The 24,297-nt window shown below is 21.7% G+C and overlaps 2 protein-coding genes across 4 annotated transcripts in view; both read right to left on the bottom strand.

Moving 5' to 3' along the window:
- Positions 1-11,016, bottom strand: part of LOC102681393 (WD repeat-containing protein 81) — a 12,560-nt gene extending 1,544 nt beyond the window's left edge. The window contains exons 1-22 of the mRNA XM_006622493.2: positions 10,890-11,016; positions 10,567-10,804; positions 9,406-9,562; positions 9,040-9,295; positions 8,775-8,937; positions 8,259-8,675; positions 7,956-8,156; positions 7,731-7,876; positions 7,468-7,655; positions 6,814-7,388; positions 5,894-6,315; positions 5,372-5,665; positions 4,258-4,418; positions 3,419-4,093; positions 3,161-3,336; positions 2,806-3,086; positions 2,495-2,624; positions 2,168-2,336; positions 1,643-2,052; positions 826-1,119; positions 478-627; positions 293-399 (exon numbers count right to left, since the gene is read on the bottom strand). Coding sequence (XP_006622556.1) covers positions 293-399; positions 478-627; positions 826-1,119; positions 1,643-2,052; positions 2,168-2,336; positions 2,495-2,624; positions 2,806-3,086; positions 3,161-3,336; positions 3,419-4,093; positions 4,258-4,418; positions 5,372-5,665; positions 5,894-6,315; positions 6,814-7,388; positions 7,468-7,655; positions 7,731-7,876; positions 7,956-8,156; positions 8,259-8,675; positions 8,775-8,937; positions 9,040-9,295; positions 9,406-9,562; positions 10,567-10,782 — 5,588 coding nt within the window. The 5' untranslated portion in view covers positions 10,783-10,804; positions 10,890-11,016. The remainder of the gene's footprint in view (positions 1-292; positions 400-477; positions 628-825; positions 1,120-1,642; positions 2,053-2,167; positions 2,337-2,494; positions 2,625-2,805; positions 3,087-3,160; positions 3,337-3,418; positions 4,094-4,257; positions 4,419-5,371; positions 5,666-5,893; positions 6,316-6,813; positions 7,389-7,467; positions 7,656-7,730; positions 7,877-7,955; positions 8,157-8,258; positions 8,676-8,774; positions 8,938-9,039; positions 9,296-9,405; positions 9,563-10,566; positions 10,805-10,889) is intronic.
- An 839-nt stretch (positions 11,017-11,855) lies between these two features.
- The window catches only part of LOC102681528 (eIF-2-alpha kinase GCN2), a 20,514-nt gene continuing 8,072 nt past the window's right edge, over positions 11,856-24,297 (bottom strand). For 2 of the 3 annotated variants that reach the window (XM_006622494.2, XM_006622496.2), the window contains exons 5-15: positions 20,202-20,442; positions 19,316-19,611; positions 18,627-19,001; positions 17,240-17,755; positions 16,634-16,797; positions 15,803-16,236; positions 15,177-15,453; positions 14,474-14,987; positions 13,793-14,275; positions 12,734-13,620; positions 11,856-12,094 (exon numbers count right to left, since the gene is read on the bottom strand). In XM_006622494.2, coding sequence (XP_006622557.1) covers positions 11,968-12,094; positions 12,734-13,620; positions 13,793-14,275; positions 14,474-14,987; positions 15,177-15,453; positions 15,803-16,236; positions 16,634-16,797; positions 17,240-17,755; positions 18,627-19,001; positions 19,316-19,611; positions 20,202-20,442 — 4,314 coding nt within the window. In that variant the 3' untranslated portion in view covers positions 11,856-11,967. Of the gene's footprint in view, positions 12,095-12,733; positions 13,621-13,792; positions 14,276-14,473; positions 14,988-15,176; positions 15,454-15,802; positions 16,237-16,633; positions 16,798-17,239; positions 17,756-18,626; positions 19,002-19,315; positions 19,612-20,201; positions 20,443-21,917; positions 22,206-24,297 lie in introns of those variants that run through there. The other variant, XM_006622497.2, reaches the window with a different exon arrangement.

The following is a 24,297-nucleotide window of genomic DNA, read 5'->3' as shown; positions in this document are numbered from 1 at the left end:
TATATATATATATATATATATATATATATAAAACTTGATAAATATCGTAAATAAATATAATATTTAAAAAAATATATCAATAATTCTTTCGTTATATATATATATGTAAACATTATAAATATCTAGAAATTTTTAAAGTAAGTAGTAAGTAGTAAGTAGTCTTAGTAATCATTATTATTATACATCATAATTATTCATATTTTCAGTAAATTAGAAAGTTTTAAATTATTAAAAGCAAATAAATAAAAAATTATAATATATTAATATAATAAAAAATAATATTTTATCTTACTTCATATGAAATTTCAATTTCCCATCTAATGCACTCCATACAGCAATAGTTTCATCTAGTGAAGAACTAATTAATGTTGTTTCATTAATTGCCTCTAATTGTAATATCTAAAAAAATGATTATTAAACATTTCATTAAATATTATTGAATGTTGTTTAAGATCTCTTTCTTTGAACATGACATACTTCACATTCATGACCTTTCCAAGATGCAATAATAAGACCAGTACGAATATCTAAAATTGTTAGAAAACCTGATGCTTGACCCAATGCTACCCAATAACCGCTAGGTGCTATTGCAATGCATCGAATTAAACCTGTTGGATTTATAGATACCTAAAAGAAGAAGTTCATTTTTACTTTATTTGGAAGATAATAGAATAAATAATAAAATTTATTCTATTAACATAAATTAATTTCTGTATTAAAAGACTTAATAAAAGTTAACAAAAATTATGAATCTACATTTATAAGAATTGCCAAAAAAAAAATTTTATTTTATGAAATAATTTACAACAATATGATAATACTTACTTTCATTTCATTTACATATTGAAATGTTCTACAATCAATAACTCTCAATGTAATATCAGTTGTACCCACAAGTAAAGTTGTACATGGAGAAGGACTTGCAGCCAGTGTATTTACAGGAACTGGACGTGAACTTTCTGGACATCCAAGAAGGGAACCCATGAAAGGATCCCAGCAATGAATTGTACCATCACAAGTGATTACATATCTTAAGGATTCTAAGAATGTAAGTGCAAGAATCGATTTTTTATGTCCAGTATAAGTATACTGACAAGATGATACAGTATTTCCATCCCCCTATTATAAAAAATATAAATTTTAAATATAAATTCTTTATATAATATATTTCTAAATCTCATAATTTAAATTTTTAATAAAAGAAATTAAAATATCTTATTAGAAATTTTATATTTTATATTTTTATATGAATTAATAATAAATTTTATAATTTTATTATTTTTAATTCTTTCGAAGAATTTTTTTTATATATATTATAACACATAATTTATTATTATTATAGATTATTATTATAGATTATTATTCGCGGATTTTTCGAAGATCGATTCTAAAAATTAAAACGAATACAAAAATTAATATAAAAATATTAGTTGAAATATATTTATATATTTATATTAAATTATAACCAATTTAAGTTTATAAGATGACAGAGATAAAACAATCTTATTTTATTTATGTTTTGCTTCATTTTGTAATTGTATACATATAATTTTTATATTCGTTTTAATTTCTAGAATTGAAAAAATGTCTCATATATATTTGAAACATATATATAATATTATATAATTTTATATAATTTTACCTGACTTCTTAAACTCCATAATTTTACAGTTTTATCTCTTCCTCCACTCATAAAACTATTTTCGTTATCTAATACATATAGACACCTAACACTATTAGTATGACCACTAAAAGTTTGAAGTTTTATTTGTTTTATATTAAATGTTATATCTTTTTCTGATCTTCCAATTTCATGTTCCCAGTATGCCAACCAATTTCCACGTAATTGTCTTCCAGTTGACAAAGAACAACTTGTTTCACGATTAAACATAACATTTTCAGAAGTAACATAATCTCCAATATCATTTTTTTGTACTGCAAATCTATTTCCCACAACTGATATATTTTCAAAATTAGCTGTATCTTTATTTATTAATTCTGTATTTTCTGCTATATTATAATTATTATATGATGCATCCAATATTGTATCATCTTTAAAATGATCAAAAAATATATTAAATTCATAAATAAAATCACAAACAAAAAAATTATAGATATTCTGAGAAAAAATGCAACAAAAATAAATAAAGTATAATATGGAACATACCAGTATTGGAAATTTTTATTTCTTTTTCATATTTACGACACAAATTATGTATATGTTCATGATTTTTTAATATATGTTTCATTACTTCATTATCGATGCATTTGTAAAAAAGCATATATGTTTTATGAGCAAATTCTGTTGTAAATACAGCTTTTAATTCTTCAAGTGCCTAAAATATAAAATATAAAATATAAAATATATAATATATATATATTTAAAATTTATTATAATGCAGCACACACGCACATATTTGTGTTTAATATTTAGTATTTATAATAATATATAATTATATAAAATTTATTAATATTTTTACCTTAATTTATTTACCTTATTTTTCTGAGAATCAGATGTATCTATATTTTCTATGACTGGTGGAGAATAAGAATCAGCAACATCTGTATTAAAATTTGTTTGAAGTCCAAGGATATCTCTATTATCTTCATTTGAAACTTTTACCCTATACATAAATATATATATATATATATATATAATATTATATCAATATTAATATTATGTATATTAATTCAAATTAATATACACATTATATACAATATACAATATTACATATAAATTAATTCAAAATAACATTACATGAAATATATAATAATATATAATAATAATATAGGTAATTAATATACCTTGTAAAATGTTCACTTATTGTTTTTTGGCTAATTTCATCTTTAATATTTTCCATAACATCTTGATTAAATGATTTATCAAATGCTAAGAAAAATCGTTGAATAGGTACAGCTAGATGATTTTTTGTAATAACATCACCTAATCGTAAGCTAAACATAAATAGAGTTTCTAAACATTTTTCCGCCATTATAGAACGTGCAAGTATTCCATTAGGAAAAGTAAATCTTGTTGACGATAATATACGAACTGTAGGATATAATATTGCTTTGACAATTGGTTCCTATGAATTAATTTTTTATCAATTTTTATATAATATTCAATATGAGATTTAGAAAGATTTATATATGATCATACATGAAGTACATCCATCAGTATGGCATCACTGAGATATGGTGTAATATAATTCAAAAGAGTTAAACATGAAATAAGTCCTCCTTCCAAGTTTTGCGTTAATTTTCTTTTACAAAGTGCTAAAAGTTCAACCATATGTGCAAAATATTGTAATACTATAATCTGTTCTCCATACAGACCTATATATAGGTAATTAAATTAGTTTCATTTTGAAAAATTTAAATTAGAATATATAATTCTTTTTTATATAAATAAATTAACCTGCAATAGCTGCAAGACACTCTAAAACTTTGTTAGCATTGCGATCACCAAGTAAAACTTTCTTATTCCAGGAAGTACTTTCAATAGTCAAAAGAGTATCGTTAGTTATTGTTAAGTTCTCTTTTCCAGTATAACATAATGTAAGCATTCTCAATAAATTCCGAGATAAATATTTAGCAGTAAGTACAGGACCAAGTCGATGAGACAACCAGATGATAGATTCTGCACTCATTTCTGAAGTTGTACATTCGTTTGATGTAGATTTTTGATAAGCATGATCTAATTGAATATCTTCATGCACTATAGAGTTAGATTTATTATTATCTGTTAATAATATTATAGAACTTTGCTCTTCAATTCCTATAGTACATATTTCTTCAGATGTATTAGTAGATTGGCTAAATCCTCCATAAGTGAAATCATCATTAGAATTTTTACTTCCAACAAAACAACCAATATTGCCAAATTCTGTTAAAGATTTATTAAAAGAATTGGATGTCTTAGGTATAGGAATTATTGGCGATTTAACTGATTTTAATGGTGAAATTTTACTTCCCTCTTCATTTAAATCATCATTAAGATTTAAACTTAGATCAATGTTTAAATCAATATCACATGTTACACCAGAATTTAAAGATATCCAAGAATTTTCTTCTGTTTCCATTGTAAACACTTCTGTAAAAAAAATAAGAAAAATACTTCAAAATTTTCAAATTTGAAATAGGTATATTAAAGTTTATTTTTTCAATATTTTTTAAACATGTTTTGAACAAAAATCCATATATTTGGAAATGGTTAAAAGATAATTAAAGTTTAATATATTATATTTGATTATCTACCATCAATATCATTATCAGTTGAATTCATATCATGTGTATAATCATTAGTTACAGGTCCAGGTGATAAAGAAATATTATGTTCCGAGCCTGCAGAAAAATCTTCATCCAAAGGAGATAAAATTCCTTCTCCTTCATTATACATTCCACTTAAATCACAACTTCTATAAAAAAAAAAAAAAAAAATTTATTTTAAAGAATTGTTCATAATAGCATCAATAAATGTTACATATAACATTCACATTCATTCATTATATATAATATTCAACATTCGTAACATAAAATATTTTTTTATTATTTTTAAATAAGATAATTATTTTTGAAAAAATATTATTCTAAAGTGAATACAAAGAGAGTATTTTTGATCAAATAAAATTTTAAAAATAGATCTATAAATGTCTTGAAGATTTACAAGTTTAATTTTGTATGAGTATGTGTTTTTATAAGAAAAGAAAAGAAAAGAAGAGAGAGAGAGAGAGAGAGAGAGAGAGAGAGAGAGAGAGAGAGAGAGAGAGAGAGAGAGAGAGAGAGATTCAAATTTAATAATAATTTTTTTGTTATTATTTTATAGTTTCTAACAATTAAATTTGTAAGTCTTTAAAACAATTTTATTTAAATAATAACTACAAAAGCATATTTTGCATCTATATATGTATATGTGTGTGTATTTTGTAATTTATGAAATAGTATAATTTTATTAGAAATATTTTTGTTAAAAATAAATAATTTAATATATATATTAAAATCCGAAAATGTCAGATCGAATTGAATCGAATTTCTAAAAATATCTTTTGATTCAATATTATCGGGTTTCTCACGAATTTCAGAAAATTATTAAATTTTTAATTCTTTCTTTTTAATTTTATAAATAAGTAAAATGTTATTTAACTCCTCGAAATTTTAAAGAATTTTCCTGACATTTTCTAACTATGAGGTACTATCGCGATCCAATTACTATTCTCGATTTGTCTCAATCAAGACAATGGTTTCCAACATTTTCAAATTCTTATCTTTAATATATATCTTTAATAAATATTTAAAATCATGAATTATTCATAGAAATATTTTGTTATTTAACATTATTTAATATTTAAATATTTTGTATAATTTTTCTTACTTAAGATTGCCAGTTTTATGAGTATACGATAAAGATCCTTGTATATAATCTCTATATCCTCCAACTGCTTCTACGAGAGGTGCAATAAAATTTTCCAAAAAACGTCGCAGACCCAATCTTACCATAAGTTTTAATAGAAAATTTCTATGATATAAACGCGTGGTTTTAAATTTTGCTATTAACCCTGAAGAAACTACATCAGCATGCATGAAATTATCCATAAAAGAACCATTTTCATATAGTTTCATAATAGATAAAAGGAATGTTTCTGCAGTATCTCTAGGACCCAATGCTCTAAAAAAAATATCAATTATATGATATTTAGAAAAGTTAATAAAATTTTAAATTAAAAAAGTATTAAAAATTATATATATTATAAATATTTATAATATTTATAATACAATTTTACAAGAATCTTTAATAATATATTTTTTATTAAATATTTGAATGTTTTTAAATATTACAGATAATAAATTTATAAATATATATATATATAAATTTACAGATAATATTATAACTTACTTGGCAACAGGATCAAATAAATGCCATGCAGCCAAAACTGCACTATACGGTTCTTCCATTATTTGTTGTATATGAGGTACAATCAATTCCAAACATGCTTCCCTCGCAATTCCAGTATGAATTAATAAATGTTCTAATTCCCTTGCAATTGCTTTAACTTTGCATTCACTAATTTTACAAAGGAATTTTGTTTTTGTTTTAAAAATAAAATCTATATCATCTTCAGATTTTATAATAAAATTTAATTCACGAATTAAATTATTATATTCTTGTAACATTTCTACTATATTAAATAGATATTTGTAATATTTGGAAAATGGAAATAAACTTCCAGAAAGTATTGGTTGCAGAAACTGATGTGCAGATGGCGGAGGTAAACCCATATGTGTAATTGTTGGATAACGAAAAGGCATATCAGCTACCTGAAAACTTATATTAATGTATCATATATTAATTTTATCATATATATTATAATATCTTCAATCTATATTATCATAATATAATTCATTTAATCTGGTCAAAATATTAATAATTTATTTTATTATTTAAAATAATACGAATAAATAATTATTTATTATTCGAAATATAAAAAATCAAATTTGAATAAAAATTTATTTATTTATTTTTTTAATTTATATTATTATATATATATAGTAAAATTAAATGCATATAATACACATTTCAGAAATGCATGTTTTAGAATGTAAAATTAATAATAAAATTAATAATAAATAATTTTCGTTCATTAATAATCTTTAATACAAATTGTAATTGAATATAATTTAAACTATTAAAAATTTTTTTTATCAAAAAACATTATTAATTATATAATTAATAATTCAATTTGATTTTATTAAATATTTTATTTATAATAATTAATATATGTATTAATTTATGTATAATAATTAATTAATACTTACTTCTATATTGTCAATATCATAACTACTTGGTATAATATCAACTTGAAGTAATAAAGCAACAGCATTTCTTACACATTTAGGTAAACTATCAGCTGATATCTTCAAAATATTTAAACACGTTGCAAGTCTTTTTGCAAATGAAACCTTCTCAACATTCCATGTTGCTCGAAATTTATTAGACAAAAATATTTCCACAATTAAACAACCGAGAATTTGTTGTTCTTTAATACGTCCACTAGCTACGATTTGTTTATAATTTGTGAATGATTCGTGTAATTCAATTTGTGGTTTATAAACTTGAGAGCTCATTTTATTTACGAATGTATGCATTGTTTCAACATGCATGATAGCTGTAACAGGATTATAATCTTTTGGAAGAGTTATCATTTGATGTATAGATTTATCTTGTTTAGCACTGTCTTCGGTATTAAGTAAAGAACCTCGAGAACGACTTAATAATCGACTTAAAACCAAAGGAGATGATTTTGATATATTTATAATCGATAATTCTTCTTCTTCAAATCCAGAACTATGACCTTCATCATCACTAGTTCTATTTCCAGATTGATCATTTTCTATAATAAATTATTTGATTAATATCGAATAAAAATAAAATTATTTCATAAAATATTGAAAATTTTATATTAAACATACTATATTTATTAATTAAAAAAGATGAGCGTAATCGTGGTGGAATCTTACACCAATAAGGCGAAGGAATAATTTTTTGTGGATGTGGTTGCGTAAAAAGTTGAACAATACCAGAATTGGTTAAACTTGTATGATTATCAACAAGTTGTAAACAAACATTTTTTGATTTTACCGCAGCTGAACCAGATAATCTATAATATAAAAAAGTTAAATAATAATAATGATATTAATATATATTATTGTACATTAAAATAAATGTCTTATACTTGTAACCAAAAGTTAAATCTATCCAATGATGTAGTCTTTCAGAAACATAAAAACTTTCTAAAGCTTCTCTATGTCTTTCAATAAAATCTTCCGGTGATGTAGCCCATCCTGGAATTTCTAAATCTGGTAAATCTTCATGAATAGACTGTAATTTATTGATTGTTACATATTTTACAACTAATTATATGTATTATGAAAAATTAAATTAATTATTTTTATCTTGCCTTAAAAACTCTAGGATCAGTAAAAAATTGTGGTATACATTCATCTGGACTCCAATCATGTAATCTTTGTATCGAAGCAGGATATTCTCCTGGTACCCATTGCGATCGTACATATTTACAAAGGACGGATTTGTTATAACGACGGGAAAGATAAACATAATATGTAATTTCTGATAATACATCCGATACATGATGTCCTACCTGTAAATATTGTCAAAATAATAATCCATTATATAATTATTATACATTACATTATACATTACATAATTATTATACTTTAAAATTTAATTGTTAAATACTTACTTCAGTTGATTGTGAATCAAATGTTAAATCCAATTGTCTATCACCTTTGTTTAATCGAAATTTTGATTTTGTCAAATCTCTCCAATTACCACCACATCTTGATGTAAAATCTGTGACCCAAGGCATCACATGATGACAACTTGGATCACCATATCTTCTACCAGCCAAATTATTTAACGCAGTTAAATAATCATAATTGCTAATACAATTATATACCCACATTTCACATAATTTTTCAATATTTTCATTCATTCCAAAATTAGAATTCCCTTGTAATGTTAAATTTGATGAAATTGTATCAAAATTTCTTTTACATCCATTAAAATTTTTGGTTCTTATTTCTTGACTATTAATAGAAACTTTGGAATATTCATTTTCAGACTTTATATATATGTTGTCATTTACTTTTGGTAACACCTAATAATATAAAATCTAGGAAAGTAGTTATAATTTCAAAAGAAAATTGAATAAATAAGAAATATCTAATATAAAAAATGATGACATATAAATATTAACCTGAATAGTAAAATTATCCATAATTAATATATCACTAAGGGTAATTTCACCTAATACTAAACCTTTATCATGCAAATCTCTAGATAATTGCAATAATTGATATATTAAAAACAATGGTTTTCCATGACTCATATTTAAAGCAGCAGGACTGTACATTACACATCTTTAACAATAATAAATAATAGAGTTATTTAATATATAAGAAATTATAATTGAAATACGTATGTATAATATATATGTATATATACGTATAATATATACTCACTCACGTAAAGAATATTGTGCTGTTTGTTCATGCAATGTTAAAAAAGCAGATGTTGTTTCAATAGCAAACAATATTGGAAGGAGATTACAATGTACTTCAGTTGATATACCAGGCAATACAGATATCACTAACCCATTTTGTATTTGTATCAGAGTGCAACCATACATTTTCTGTAATACTTCTTGCATAATCCAAATATCACTTACATTAGCAATTATATTGTATTGTTCTTTATGTTCTACACAATTCCATGGACCTATATAAAATATAAAAAAAAATTAATCTATTTTTTTATTAAATAAATTAATAAATAATTAAAAATTTTTATATATTGTATAAATATTAAATTAACTTAAAGATACATACTGTAATATTTTTTATAACATTCTTTCCATAAATTTCGATAATTAGTTTCTGCAACATAATGCATCAATTGTGAATATGTTAAATCTGTATGAGAATTTCCATTTATATTCCTTCCTCTTGGAAGTGGAATAGCATACTTATGTTGTTTTTCATAAATCTAGAAATTATTATTATTAACAATTATTATTTATAAATAGAATAAAAGCATTAAAAATATTATTCTATGATAATATGATATGATATGATATATTTATGATAATGATTCTGTAATACAACTATAATAATTAATTAATAATTAATAACATAATATTATAATAATAAATAATAATATCTTGTTTTATTTTATGTTCTATTATATTTATTATGATTTGACATATATTAATATACAAAATTATATGAATAATTTTGTATATTATGAGTAATTTATTTTTAAAGTTATAATTGTATAATGTTTTCAAAAAAAAATTATAATTCAATCAATAATTAAAAAGTATATTTGAAACAAATTAAAAAAATAAGTGTTTTTAATTTATTTTTTTACAATTTATTCAATAAGTTAATAAGTAAATATATCATTTTTGCAATTACTCAATATACACAGATTCATAATTAATTTAATGAATAAATAATAAAAGGATTTTTTTTACTATTGTATTATTATTGCATATTATAATTTCAGAATGCAATAGTTAAATTTTTATACATATATTATTCGAATACAAAATATTCTTAGATATAATTAAGTTTTTTATTTTTTTATGATATATAATGTTTCCAATCTTTGTAATCTTTTTTAATATTTAGTATTTAATATTTTTAATTTATGATAATAATAATATAGTTATATTCATTGAAAACTTGAATTTTTAATTCTTTACTTAAAAATTATTAATTGAAATACATATTTTATTTTGAAATTCATCTTGTATTCTACTAATATAAGTAATTATAATATAATATTGAATTTAAAAAATTAAGATTTTGTTAATTTTTCCTCCATAAATTTTTTTGTAAAAAAATAAATATTTTCATTGTGTATGGTAACCTAAAATTATTTAATTTTCAAAATATTTTAAAAAATATATAATATAATATAATTTATATACATATATATATATAAAATTATAAAAAGTTTTTTTGAAATAATAAAAATTAACATACTTTAACATATACTCTTATCCAATCTGGACCCAAATCTTCAAGCACAGGATAAGCTGCAATTTCATCTGCACTTAATCGTTCATGATAAATGAATGAAATTGGGCCTGTATTAAGTAAATTATTCAGCCAATTTTTGTGAATAGTTAAACAAATTCTACCATCTATTACTTTTATATATTTTGGCGGCACAAGCAACTCTTTCGTTATTACATCCATTTTATATCTTTATAGTTTATATCTATAAAAGTAAATTCAAAATATATATTTTTTGTATATATTTAAATAAAAAACACTATTATATATCCTTAATTTATATTCTTAACCATTAATGATATAATTTCATATCATATTTATAATATAATAGAAAAGATAGCGTAACAAGTATTTATTATGTATGTTTACTTAGTCATTTAATGCCATACACAGCTGATATATAGTAAATGAACAGCTGATTTTAGATGCCATATTTAAATATAATTGTATAATATATAGCAAATAAAATATATTTGAAAACAAATTCTTCATATAATAATTATATCATAAATTTTAAAAATATATTTCATATATTTTATTTATTTATTTTCCTTTAATATTTAATCTAAATTTTTTATGTACAGTTATATATAATATATATATGTGCAGGATTTATATGGGTAATGATTTTGTTTTCTGCCATTACTATCTTATTTGTCATACGAATAAAAACATTTTTATTTTATTCTTATAAATTCTTTTCTTTTATTAATAATTTTTTTATATAATATCGGATACTTTCATAAAATGATATTTCAATTTATTGAAAGAGTAGGAAAAAATAATAGACAATGGGGACCGAAGAAAAAATGGAGACAAAGAAAATAAAATGCAGGTATTTAGAATATTGTATTGAAAATATTTGTTGTCTTTTTCTTTCTATTTCTAAATTTCACTATCATTTTTTAATATCCAAATTTTTTTTCGTTTTGTATATATATCGCAACTTGTATATCTATATATTTCTTTTTTTGATTTGAACATAAATTTTCTATAATCATTTTTTTATATATAAACAACAAAAAAATATTATATAATAATCATAAGATAATATATCAATAATTTTGAATTTTGAATGAAATATCGATTAATTTCAATCGATGTTCAAGATGTTTATTACGAAGTTAGGTTAAATTATTTATTTTACTATTTTATTTTTATTTTATTTTATTTTATTTATTTTATTTTATTTATATTTATTTTTATTTTATTTGCATACAGTGAAAAAGATAAAAATTATTCTGAAATATAAACAATTTCACAAAACTAAATTATTTTATTATGAATCATTTAATAATATTTGTTATATATTTTTGTTTTTGCGAATTCTATATCTTCGTCATGAAGCTTTTATAAAAAAAAACTTATTTATAAAAGAGTCATATATTGATTATCGATTAAACTGTACAGTATTAATACGGGTCGTTGTTTTTCTTTTCTTACTTCTTGCATTTTTTCACATATCTCCTTTATATATTTCTTATGTCTTGGATGTCTAAAATAAAACAAAAAAATTTTTATCAGCAAAAAGTTAAAAATTAAATTTAAACAGGAATTAAAAATTATTTTATCTTTATATTATAAAGTCAATTCAAAAAATCTTTTTTACACATATATAATATTTTTTTTTTTTCTATATAGAAAAATATTTATTTTCCTTATAGTTATAAAAATAAATTTTAAACATCAATTCATTCAATAATATTTTATTAACATTGATATATTGAGATCTATATTTGTTATTTGATACAACAGTATTTGATACAACTAGTCATTGGATAAAGAAGTTGTTATCTGCGAGCAAAAAATTATTAAAATTGGTGCAAATCATGTTGATATTATGCATTAACTGAACTATTATAAAATTATATAATAATTATATATAATTAATATGAATATATCAATGTGATTCATAATTCATATTGGTATTGTACTATTAAATAGATAACTATAATTTTTTTTTATTATATATATTATTTAATCATTCAAAGTGTAAATTAAATATAGTGAAATTATTATATATATCATTCAAATACAGTAAAATTATATCTTATTTTTTTGTTTCTTTTTAAATTTTAAATATAATCTTATAAAAATAAAAATAAAAATGAATATAGTAAAAATAAAAACTTACTTGTCTATAATTACTTGTATACTTTTTAAAAAATTTTGATCTTCTTCATCAATCTCTAAGAAACTTATTATTATTCTTACAACACTCATTTCTAAAAATACTGCAAATATTTCAATAGGAATTTTATGTGAAATTCTCTGAAAATATGTAGACATCTGTGCAATCATAGAATTTTTTAAACTTCTTCTTGAACTACCAGAAAGTTTATCTCTTTCTGATAAAATAAAATTAATATTAATATTAACTGGATTGTTATTACTTAAAAAATTATCACTTGTCGCAGTTTTGCTTTCAGATCTATTTAAGATGGGTACAGAATTATCTAATCTTTGAAAAAACTCTCCAATTTCTTGATTGCTCATTTTTTTTTCTTGAAATCTATCACGCTCCCAACTTTGGATTCTCACACTTCCTTTTTCTCCACTTTTTAAAAAAATAACATGATTGATAGAATTTTCTCGACAATATTCAAGAATTTCTTCAAGGGAAATTAAATCTAAAATTGTAACTTTAAGTCCAAGATTCCATAATTCTTTTAAAAGATTAATCATCTCTTTTCCGCGATGATGATTATCCATACAAGATATAGCAACGTCGATTCCATATTTACATTCTACAGATTCCGAGGTTTCTGAAACTGCAGAAACTAGTTTTTCTAATGAAATACTAATTCCGGCGCCATATTGTTTAATTTCTTTACTAGCCATTCCAGTACGTTCAAGAATTTTTTTAAAAGAAGAGAGCATTTTATCATAACGACCTCCTGCTGCTATTACTTCCTCTCCACCTTTTTTTTTACGCCATTTAACTTCGCATGTAATTTGATAAATTATACCGCTATGTTGATTTACATTATGTACTAGAAGAGGTACTACCACTATAGGCCACTATAAAATTCAAATTTTATTATATTTTTATAAACTAAAAATTATATAATATATATATAATGTATATATATATATATATAATATATATATAATATAAAAAATTCCTTAATCATCAAAATTATTTTTCTAATTGAAATTTTTCAATTTTTTTGTAATAAAGATAGTATCTTACCTTTATACCCAATGTTTCAATATTTTCCATAACTATCTCAATTTCTTTCAATCCTTCTCTAGCAAAAACAGCAGCATCTCCTTTTCTTCGTGTAATCGTTTTTAAAACACTATGAATTTTAGCAACAGAGCTTTCAGTTTCAAATAAATTGAATAATGTTTCCATAGCTTGATCAGTCAAACATAAACTTATTAAATGGGTCTGTATTTGAAATCTTGTAAATTTTCCATCACGTGCATCTCGAAGAATCGAATAAATATCTTGATATTTTTCTTTATCAACTCCGCAATACATTAACACAGCTTGTAATAAAGAGGTATGATTCAAGCGAATAGTAAAATTCCGTTCTTGTAACGAAGGTAATTCATTAATGATTTCCCAGACAATGTATATTAATTCAGCTTCCATTAAAAAATTATCAGGAATAGGATTTATTATATCAAATGCACACTCATAAAGTTCTCTTGGATGAAAGCCCAAAACCTAAAAAAATAAAATTATATAAGAAAAAAAAATATAAAAAAGATATATAAGATATTAAAAACTTTTATTCATATCATATACTTAATATATTTAAATATTTAAAAATTTATTTTTCAATTATTTTTAAGATATAAATAAAAAAAATATTTTTGTACATTGATTTTTGAAACATTAAGTAATAATATAAAATAATAATACCTTTTTATCTCTAAAGACTCTTTCTATAGCATATCTTCTAATATGCGGTACATTGTTCCATACAATATATCTTGCAAATACGGCACGTAAATCATGAGGGATACAAACGATGTTTCCATTGCGAGTCATTAATTTGACACTAGAAGGTGAAAAACTACAGAACTGGTGAGATTTTGGTATTAATAGAGGAGTCCCTAAATAAACACCGCCATGTCTTTGAAAAACTTCGATTACTTTGGACTTTACTCCTTCTTGATACTTTCTCCAAGTAATAAAGTTGATATGTCCTCTACTAGGTAAATTCATATCATAAGTGATATCGTCTGCTGGACTAACTTCCTGCATGAAACAGCATGAAATCAAATATTTATATGCTTTGCTTTGATTATTCGAAAGAGTGCGACGAATCATCTCTTGTAGTTCCGTTTCTTCAAGTCGTGCAGGAGGTAAATATTCTGAAGAAAGAAGTTCTTGAGCCGTGGGTCGTTGACTAGGATCGTGATTTAATAACCAGCTATAACGATAAAGTTAATGCATATTAACTTAATCGTAATATTAAGTATAATATTTAATTTATATTTTATTTATATAGATATTAATTATCATGTTATAAAAAAAAATTAAATATAATTAATTATGGAATAAGATACTATTAATAAATTTTAATTTTTAACATAAAATTAATAATAAATTTTTATTATACCGTAAAATATGAATTTGTCGTGACATATCAGCTTGTTGCATTTCCGAGGGAAATATAATTTCTTTCGATCGTAAATTAAGTAAAATCTTAATTCGTTCCATTCCTGTAGTTAAAGATTTGTAACACATTTCAAATAATATTACTCCAAGACTATAAATGTCCACTTTTTGATTGTAAATAGCTTTCGCTGCTTTCGTTGTAAGTTCTGGAGCTACATAAAGTGCCGTACCAACTTGTCCTGTCAAAGATCCAACTTCTTCTGTACCAAAACTAATACCTAAAATATATATAATATTATACGTGAAAATTTGAAAAGATAATAACAGATATAATTTTTATTCATGATATTTTATTCACGATGATGATATTTCATTTTTGCGTTTGTTTTAATTTTTTTAATCAACTTTTAAATTTTCTATTTATTTTGTCCGAATATCTCATATAATAAAAAAATTTTGTATAAAACTTATTCAAATTCGGTGAATTTTCGAAAACTTATTTAAATTCTTTAAACACTTTCGAAATTAATTTTTTAAATTTCCGATTATATCTTTATTTGAGATCATAATATTATTTCAATGTTAATAAATAAATTCTAAAAACTTAAAATTTTTTTGAGCATTTACCTTTTTCTAAACCTTGAAATTCTTTGTCAGTTTCCATTGTGTGTACAAAAGATGAAAGTATATTTGTTGTAGCTAGACCAAAATCTCCAATCTTTACATGATCGTTACTATCCAAAAATATATTTACTGGTTTCAGATCTCTATGTATCATCCCTTGTTGATGAATATGTGCCAGACCTTCAACAATTTCTCGAAACAATCTCCATACTCTTTCTCGATCTTCATAAAGTCCCCCATCAATTGCTGTTCGTAAAGTACTCTTTTCACAAAATTCCATTTGAATGTACATAAATTGAATTTCTCTAACCATTTCTTTTGATTCATCTATATTTCCGTTTTCGTTGTTGTTTATATTTGACGCAGATGTTTGGTAATTTGTATCTTTTTCGAATTCTATGCTATCAGAAGAATCCATTCTTAAAAGATTTTGCATTCTGAAAAATTTATAAAAAAATGTAAAAATTTAATAAAATTTATATAATATATAAAATAATAAAAATTTATCATTATTAAATCATTTATTAAATATTATATCTAAAAAATTTTAGTTTTAAAAATTATAAAATTTTGCAATATTATTTTAAACTGTATTATCATAATTTTTTATTTTTATGTTATAATAGATTTATTGCAAAGCTATTCATGAAATTTACTTATTTATTCAAATATTTATCAACGAAATAAATAAAATTAAATTAAAAATATTTACATTTTTCTTCAAAGATTAAATATAATTTTAATATTCGACAATAATTTCGACAATAGCTATTTTTTTTATTGCAAAAATATTATACAATCTATAAATCACCACTTTAAAAATTAATCTCTTACAAAAACGCACAATCTTCATCACTGTCAGTGTCACTCGAAGCATCACTATTATCTTCATCGCTATCAGCTGGAAGTGTTGTATTTGTTCGAGATTTATATGAAACATTCCATTCAACTTCGTGTAGTGGTGGTGCCAATTTTTCGATATCATCCATTCCCAAATGCTAAAAATTGAATGAAAAGAATTAAAACAGAAGTTATATATGAACTTTTAATATTTAACTTTAATATTCGACATATTTAAAATTAATTTTTTATTCAAATAATAATTTTTTTTATAATATGTAATATATTAATTTTTTTTATTTCTTATAACACATAAAAACAATGAAATTCTTGTGAATTCTTATCAAATTTTTTAACAATTATAATAAAGTAAAAAAATAATTTTAAATTATTAATTAAATTGATTAAAAAATTAAATGAATTAAAAAATTCTTCATGAAATTAAATAAAATTTAAATATTGTGATATTATCACTTATCAATGAAACGAATATTTAAATTCAAAATAAGAAATTTATATTCATACATAAAATTTATATTTAAACAATCAAAAAATTAATTCACTAATTAATAAATTAATATAAATATCTATAATAATTACATTAAGCGGATCTGAATTCTTTTTTTCGGAAAATGTTATGGATAATCGTTCTTCTACCGCATCAGTTATTATAGCACTTTCTATCCATGAATTATAATATCGTACTACATTCTCATGATTCATCCGTGACAACAATTTCACTTCTCTAGTAATTTTTTTATTAAGTTGTTTATTTTTTGGATTTAATTCTATTCTTTTAATAGCGTAAATTCCACCATCTAATTTATTCTTCACTTTAAGAACATCGCCGAAAGCACCCCTACCAAGCCATTCAAGAATTTCAAACTCATTTGTAATTCTTGAATGACTACCTAACGGAGGTACATATTGTCGAATATCTGTATCAGGTTCTTCCGGTTCATGAATCTCCTGTTCATCTTTTCGTGATATTTTTGGAGGTGATAATGCATGGGCTAAAGGTGTTTTTATAAATGAATGTTGTAATAGTTGTTCGGCGGACCAACGTTTTCTTTCATCATTGATAAGGCACTTTAATAAAAAATCTTGTAGATCAGGCTGAAACATTTGGAAAATTATAGTATCTTATGATACAAATTTTTTTTAAAAGAAGAAAATATGTAAAATGCAATTTATTATACAAAATGCGCCTCGAATAATATTTTTTATTTCAAAATAATTCAACATTCTTATTTTCATTGCATTAGCAATTACGATTTATTAATGAAAACAGAAATTGGAGGAATTAATTTGGAACAGAGAATGAAATGAATATATGAAATTTATATATCTATTATTTTTATTTAAAATCATATGATTTTTTAATCATTTGATCATTTTTTAACATCATGATTCAATATAATGATATTAAAAAAAAAAAAAAAAAAATTCAATCTTTGTCTAATCTTACGTGTTTTAATTAATAATAAAATTGAAAAATCGTAGATTTAGAATTACATTACAATTGATTTATAATTAATTATATAAATAACTATTTATTACATTAATATTATCACATTTTATGAAAATTGAAATGAAGAAATAAAGAAAATTTTTAGTAGTAAATAATTTGTTATTTAAGATTTTATTAAAAAATTATTATATATTATTCTTAGATTTTTTTTATTAAAATTCATTTAATTTTATTAAAATTTAATAAACATTAAAGTGAAGTTGATTATGCATTCGAAATACGAAATATTTTTTCATTAGACATAATTTTTTTATTTTTCACTTTTCGAATCTTTAATTCATTTACCTTTTTTATTTATATTAACATCATTTATTAATATTAATATCGTTTGAAATGCTCATATATGTTAAAAATATAATTTTAAAAATATATCTATATATTTAAAATATATATGCAAATATATATAAATATTAAATAAAAATATATGTAAAAAATATATATATTATAAAATAATACCTGTATAATTGTCGTTGGATCAATTTTATCTCCAGAAACTATGATTCCATTTAATAAAGAAAACATAAGAATACCAAAACGATAAATATCTGCTTTTTTCCCACCTCTGCCTTGTATACTTGGAAAATCTGGCTCAGATTTAACTAATGCACATGTTTGATAAATATCAGATAATCTTTTATTCAAAGAATAATCTGACAATCTAACCATTCCTGTGCTATCAATATAGATACTGGTATCACGTAGATCCTTATGGACAACATTATTTTCGTGAAGATATCTTAACGCAGAGAGGATTCCAGTTGCTAGATATCGTAGAAAATCGATGTTTACCGGGATGTTTTCCAATAAGAAAAAAGAACAACTGCTACCTATCTGAAATTCGGTAAACAATTAATTTATTTAATTCTCATTATTGATGCAATTTTAAATGTATAAGATAAATTGTAGATACATTAAATGCATAAAATAATAAATTACGAATTAATTAGTAAAACTTATATATCACAGAAAAATATATATTTTTTTATATACATATAATTAATAATTTTACTTTTTATCCTATATTTATACAATATTTATACTTGCTAATACGTTGATTGTGGTTACTTTTAAAGAAATTATTATTGCATAAATATGAATTTTTCGTCTAAATCACAATTATACATGTATTTATCATTGCTTTTTACCACGAACTCTTGAAGAACATAGATAAGTACATCATCTTCTTCTTGCAAATACTTCATATTTAAATAATGTACAAGATTTGGATGATGTAATTTATGTAGATGATTTACTTCTTGCTCTAAACTTCCTACTTGTTTCATAATATGTTGAATATTATTTTCATCAATTTTGTTATTCATTTTCAATATCCATTCACTAATCGCAAATAATTCTCCAGTTGTCATATCAACACCTGCATAAACAATTGATCCTTTAGTACTATGACCCATACATTTTGCTCTGTACACTTGACGTTCACCTATAGGAATGATTACAAAAAAATGAATGAAAATTGTAATTTCTTCTTTTTTATATTTATAATTATAATGATTAATTTATAAAATAAAAATAATATTGAATATATTAAAAAATTTATAATTCCTTGGACACTTAAAAACTTTAATATATTTTTCTATTATATAAGTTTTTATTCTAATTATATAAACTAATTATATAAAACGTTTTAATTATAACACGTATATTTATATAAAATGTTTTCAAATAAGTCAAGTTTGAAAATTTTTCAAACATAAGTGAAATCGATTATTATAATTCTTTGATTTGAATATAAATAAATTATCCTAAGATATTTTACATAAATAAAAATAAGTAAAAAATTGATAATTGATTAGTAATAATTTTAAACACATTTCTAATTCTAAACGCAAAAATAGAGAAAACATAAAAAATAGAGAAAAATCACATCACATTTTATCTAAAAAAGACAAATGATTATGTACATTATTACGAAATTTTTATATTTTTACTATTTTCTTTTATTTTTTGAATATTAATAAAAATAAAAATTTAAATAAAAATAAATTTTAATAAATATGATCAATCATATACCTTTATTATGATCGAAATGCAGTAATTTCGTTCCTCTATGTTCGCAAAGGAAACCATCGGAACTTTCAGAACTACTAGCACATCTTCTTCGAGAATAAATCCGTGATCTTTCTTGAGGAGATGACGGTATTGATTGAGAGAGATTATTCGATCGTTCATTACATAAACGAATAGATTCTTTTCTGTTACGAAGTTCAGCTTTTAAAGCTTCTTGTCTTTTTTGAATTTCATCTTGTAATACCTGAAATTTTTTATTTATACAATGAAATATTCATAATTAAATGGATATTACATATATATATATATTTAAAATATCTAACAGCGATTTGATTAGCACAAAAAAAAAAATACAGCATAAATAATACAAATTTTTACTATAATTATAATCGACAATTTTTAATTATTTATTGAAAGTATATTCGATTAAATAAATATCATAAAAAAATCTGAGTATCAATGATCAAATATAATTATAAATATAAATAATTTACAATATTTTAAGGATGTTTAATCTGCCAGTTTTATTGCCAGTTATATTATTATTTTTTTAATTTGAATTATCGAATTTTTTAGTTTCTTTTTACTATAAAAGTACAGTAACCAATGAAATTATGTATCGTAACAAAAATATTTTATTACAAAATTAAATTGCAATACTAAAGATATATACATTAAGAATTGCAGAGACTCTGGAATTACTCGTAGGATAATATTTAAAAGAAAATTTGAAAGAAGAAATGAAGAAAAAAAAATTTTTTTTTCATTTCTTTTATGAATTGATATTTGTTTTAATTTAAAAAAAAAATGACTTTGCATGAGAAAATAAATTAAGGATATAATTATAATAAAAAATTCATTATATCAAAAAATTCATTAATCAATTTGATTTTATTTTTGATAAAAATAATTATCATTTATTTAATATATATATAAATTGTATTTTCTAATTTTAGTTGCATATTATCATTATGATGCATTAGATATGATTTTTTAGTAGATTGATGTATATCATATTATTATCAATTTAAAGATATCAATAAAATAATAATAAATCGAAATATCATTAAAAATAACACAACGTATAATTATTTATTTAGTAAAAAAATTATATATCTTATGTCGAACAAATGTCTTTTAACATCTATTTCTTTGTCTCTTTCTATTGTGTAATGATTAAAATTAATATTTATGATCATACAATAGAAATAGAAATTTTGTTTAGAAAAAAAAAAAAAAAATTGCGAAAGGATAAAAACAATTAGAAAATTGATATTTAATTAATATTATTATCTTTTATCAATTATAATATATATTTTTTATTCTTTATTTTTTCATCTTATTTTCGATCAAAAAATCATAAATTTTTCAATAAATATATGTATCTATTCATATTGATTTATTTTTTGATACATATTGTATATGTAAGCACGAAATATGTATCTTCTATTAAATTTTTCAAAATTTTCATTGTACAAATGAATTATACACTCGTTACAATATTATAATATAGAATCTTTTTTCCAATAAGAGGATTTTTTGTGAAATTTAACATAATCTCAAACAATCTTTTTTAATTAAAGAAATCTTCTTGATTAAGAAGATTGAGGAATATAAGGAAAATAAGTTTACAATATCGGAAATGATTATTTTCTAGCTTTTTTAATAATGTACTGAGATATAACTGAGAAATAATTAATCATTTAAAAAAGTACTTACCATTTCTTTTCTTTATACAATTACTACTAAAATCTTCAATCAATCCTTTTTCAATCAGAATAATCTTGAATTTCTTTAAGTATTCGTAATAAATTTTTAATTTTTATATCGACTTAACTTGTAACGTATGCATGATGACTCGCTTTCGAACTATAAAAATTATTCCTCTTCATCGATTCAGCAACGATTTCGATTCATTTATCGTTATCTTTCATCATTTTATTCTTAATTTTTTCAAATAGCATTTCCAAATTTTCATTTTTCATTTTCAAACACAATCTATCGTATATTTCTTCCAATTGTTTCTTCGATTCTTCGCATAAAATGTAACATACATATATAATATTGTATATATCAAAAATATAATATACAAATTTTGAATTTTTTCTTTCATACATATATTTTTTTTCTTTCACAATTTTATATCCAAAGAAACGTTTCCGTTATATTTATTGAAAAATAAGTATCACATAATATATATAGTTTCTAAATTTCTTTCAACAAATCAATACAATTATTCGTAAATATATTCATAATATATTCGTAAACGGTATTTTGAAAATTGAAAAAAATGAAAAATTTTCTTTATTAGTATACAATAATAAAAAGATATCTTTTTCCTTATTGTTTTCTATTTTGTCGATTGCAAAATAATTATGGTATTCTTAGGAAGAAATATAATGTTGACATCGTTATTCAATTTATTCAATATTAGAAAATGAGAATTGTTTTTATTATATAGAAAGATTTGTCTATAAGCATTATATTATTTTCTAGCTGATATATTTTTATCAGTTTTTATCAATTTGAAATAATTTTTCAAATATATTTTGAACTTTGAAAGTTTCTTTGCTTTGTGCTTTGTATAGATATAACGGACAATCTGTTATGTTTTATGTATTTTTTTTTTGGTTTTTCACAACAATTCTACGAAGAAAAAGAAAGATAGTTTGTGAATTTTATCGACAAAGTTCAACAATTAATCGATCTTTTTTTCATTTTATTTTCATATATTTTTTTTCTTTTATCATGCGAATTCGATTCGAAAAAATATCTCAAGTTTATCTTATTTATCTTGCAAATATCCAAATCTTTTTTTTTCAAGCGTTTTTTGCGAAAAGTTCTTGGAAAATTTTTCGTACGAATTTATAGAATTATTATATCTATGGATAAAACTTAATTATAATCGGATGGTATAACGTTTCTTGAATCTTCCATCTTGAATATTCATCCATTATTAGCTAAAAAACATCGAAGATTCTCCTTTTTTTTTCTTCGATATTAAATGATCAATGATATAAGATCATCAATGTCTTTTACACTTTATTCTAGAAATCATGTATATGTAAAATATTTAAAAAAAAGTAAAAAAAATCACGCACCTAATTCAGAAAATTTGAAGAAAATTAAAATTAATAAAATGTATATTATTATTATTATTTATATAGCAATGAAATCTAGAACATATTTAATTTACTATTTACAAATATTTATATAATAATATTTTAATAGAAAGACGATCATTCAAAATATTCTTGATTCTATTATAATAGATAAAAGAGACGAGAATATGTTTTATGTTTCAAACGTTTCGTGAAAAAAAAAAGTATCGTGAATGAAAGAACTGTTAGAATTTTATCTTCTAAGATTATATTTATTTTTTATAAAATTGGCAGGTCAAACATCCTTGATGAATATAATAATTTATTTATAATAATTTATAATAATTTAATATATTTATTGGATAATATCGATAAATTATGTTCAAAATATATTCGATAGGATATTTTGAGCAAATTTTTCTTATTCAAAGATAGTATAAGTAATACATAAATAAATACATATGTATGTTACAATAAATAATCAATAATCGGATTAATTTTCGTGTTATACACAAAAGTATCATTAACACCGGTATATATTATTATATGTTTTAACATGTTTTAATATTTTTTATGTAATTCATTTAAACTCTAGTACATCCTCCATATCAAATGGTCGAAAGATAGCATTCTATGTTCTAGATCATCTTTTATCAAATTCGTTATTGATTTTTTCCTATAAACGTTCTACATTTAATATTTCGAATATGCAAATAATACGTAATACATTATTACTTAATTTGACGCGACAAGTTATTTATTTCCATGTAGCTAAAATGTTTGAATGCAAGCATCTAACGCATTCTCTTACAAATAAGCGATTCTATATGTATGTGTATATATATATGTCTTTAATAGAGAAAAGATATATGCGATAAAAAGTTGATTATTGTTGTTTACATTGTACCAAAATTTTAATGCAAATCCAATCATTCGAGCATTTGAATCGACGAGCAATACGTAGTGTGAAAAATATTTTTGCATATAACTCGATATAC

This window comes from Apis dorsata, unplaced genomic scaffold (genome assembly GCF_000469605.1).
Source record: "Apis dorsata unplaced genomic scaffold, Apis dorsata 1.3 scaffold_694, whole genome shotgun sequence".
In the NCBI taxonomy this organism is placed as follows: Eukaryota; Metazoa; Arthropoda; class Insecta; order Hymenoptera; family Apidae; genus Apis; species Apis dorsata.
This window is presented reverse-complemented; position numbering and strand designations above follow the sequence as displayed.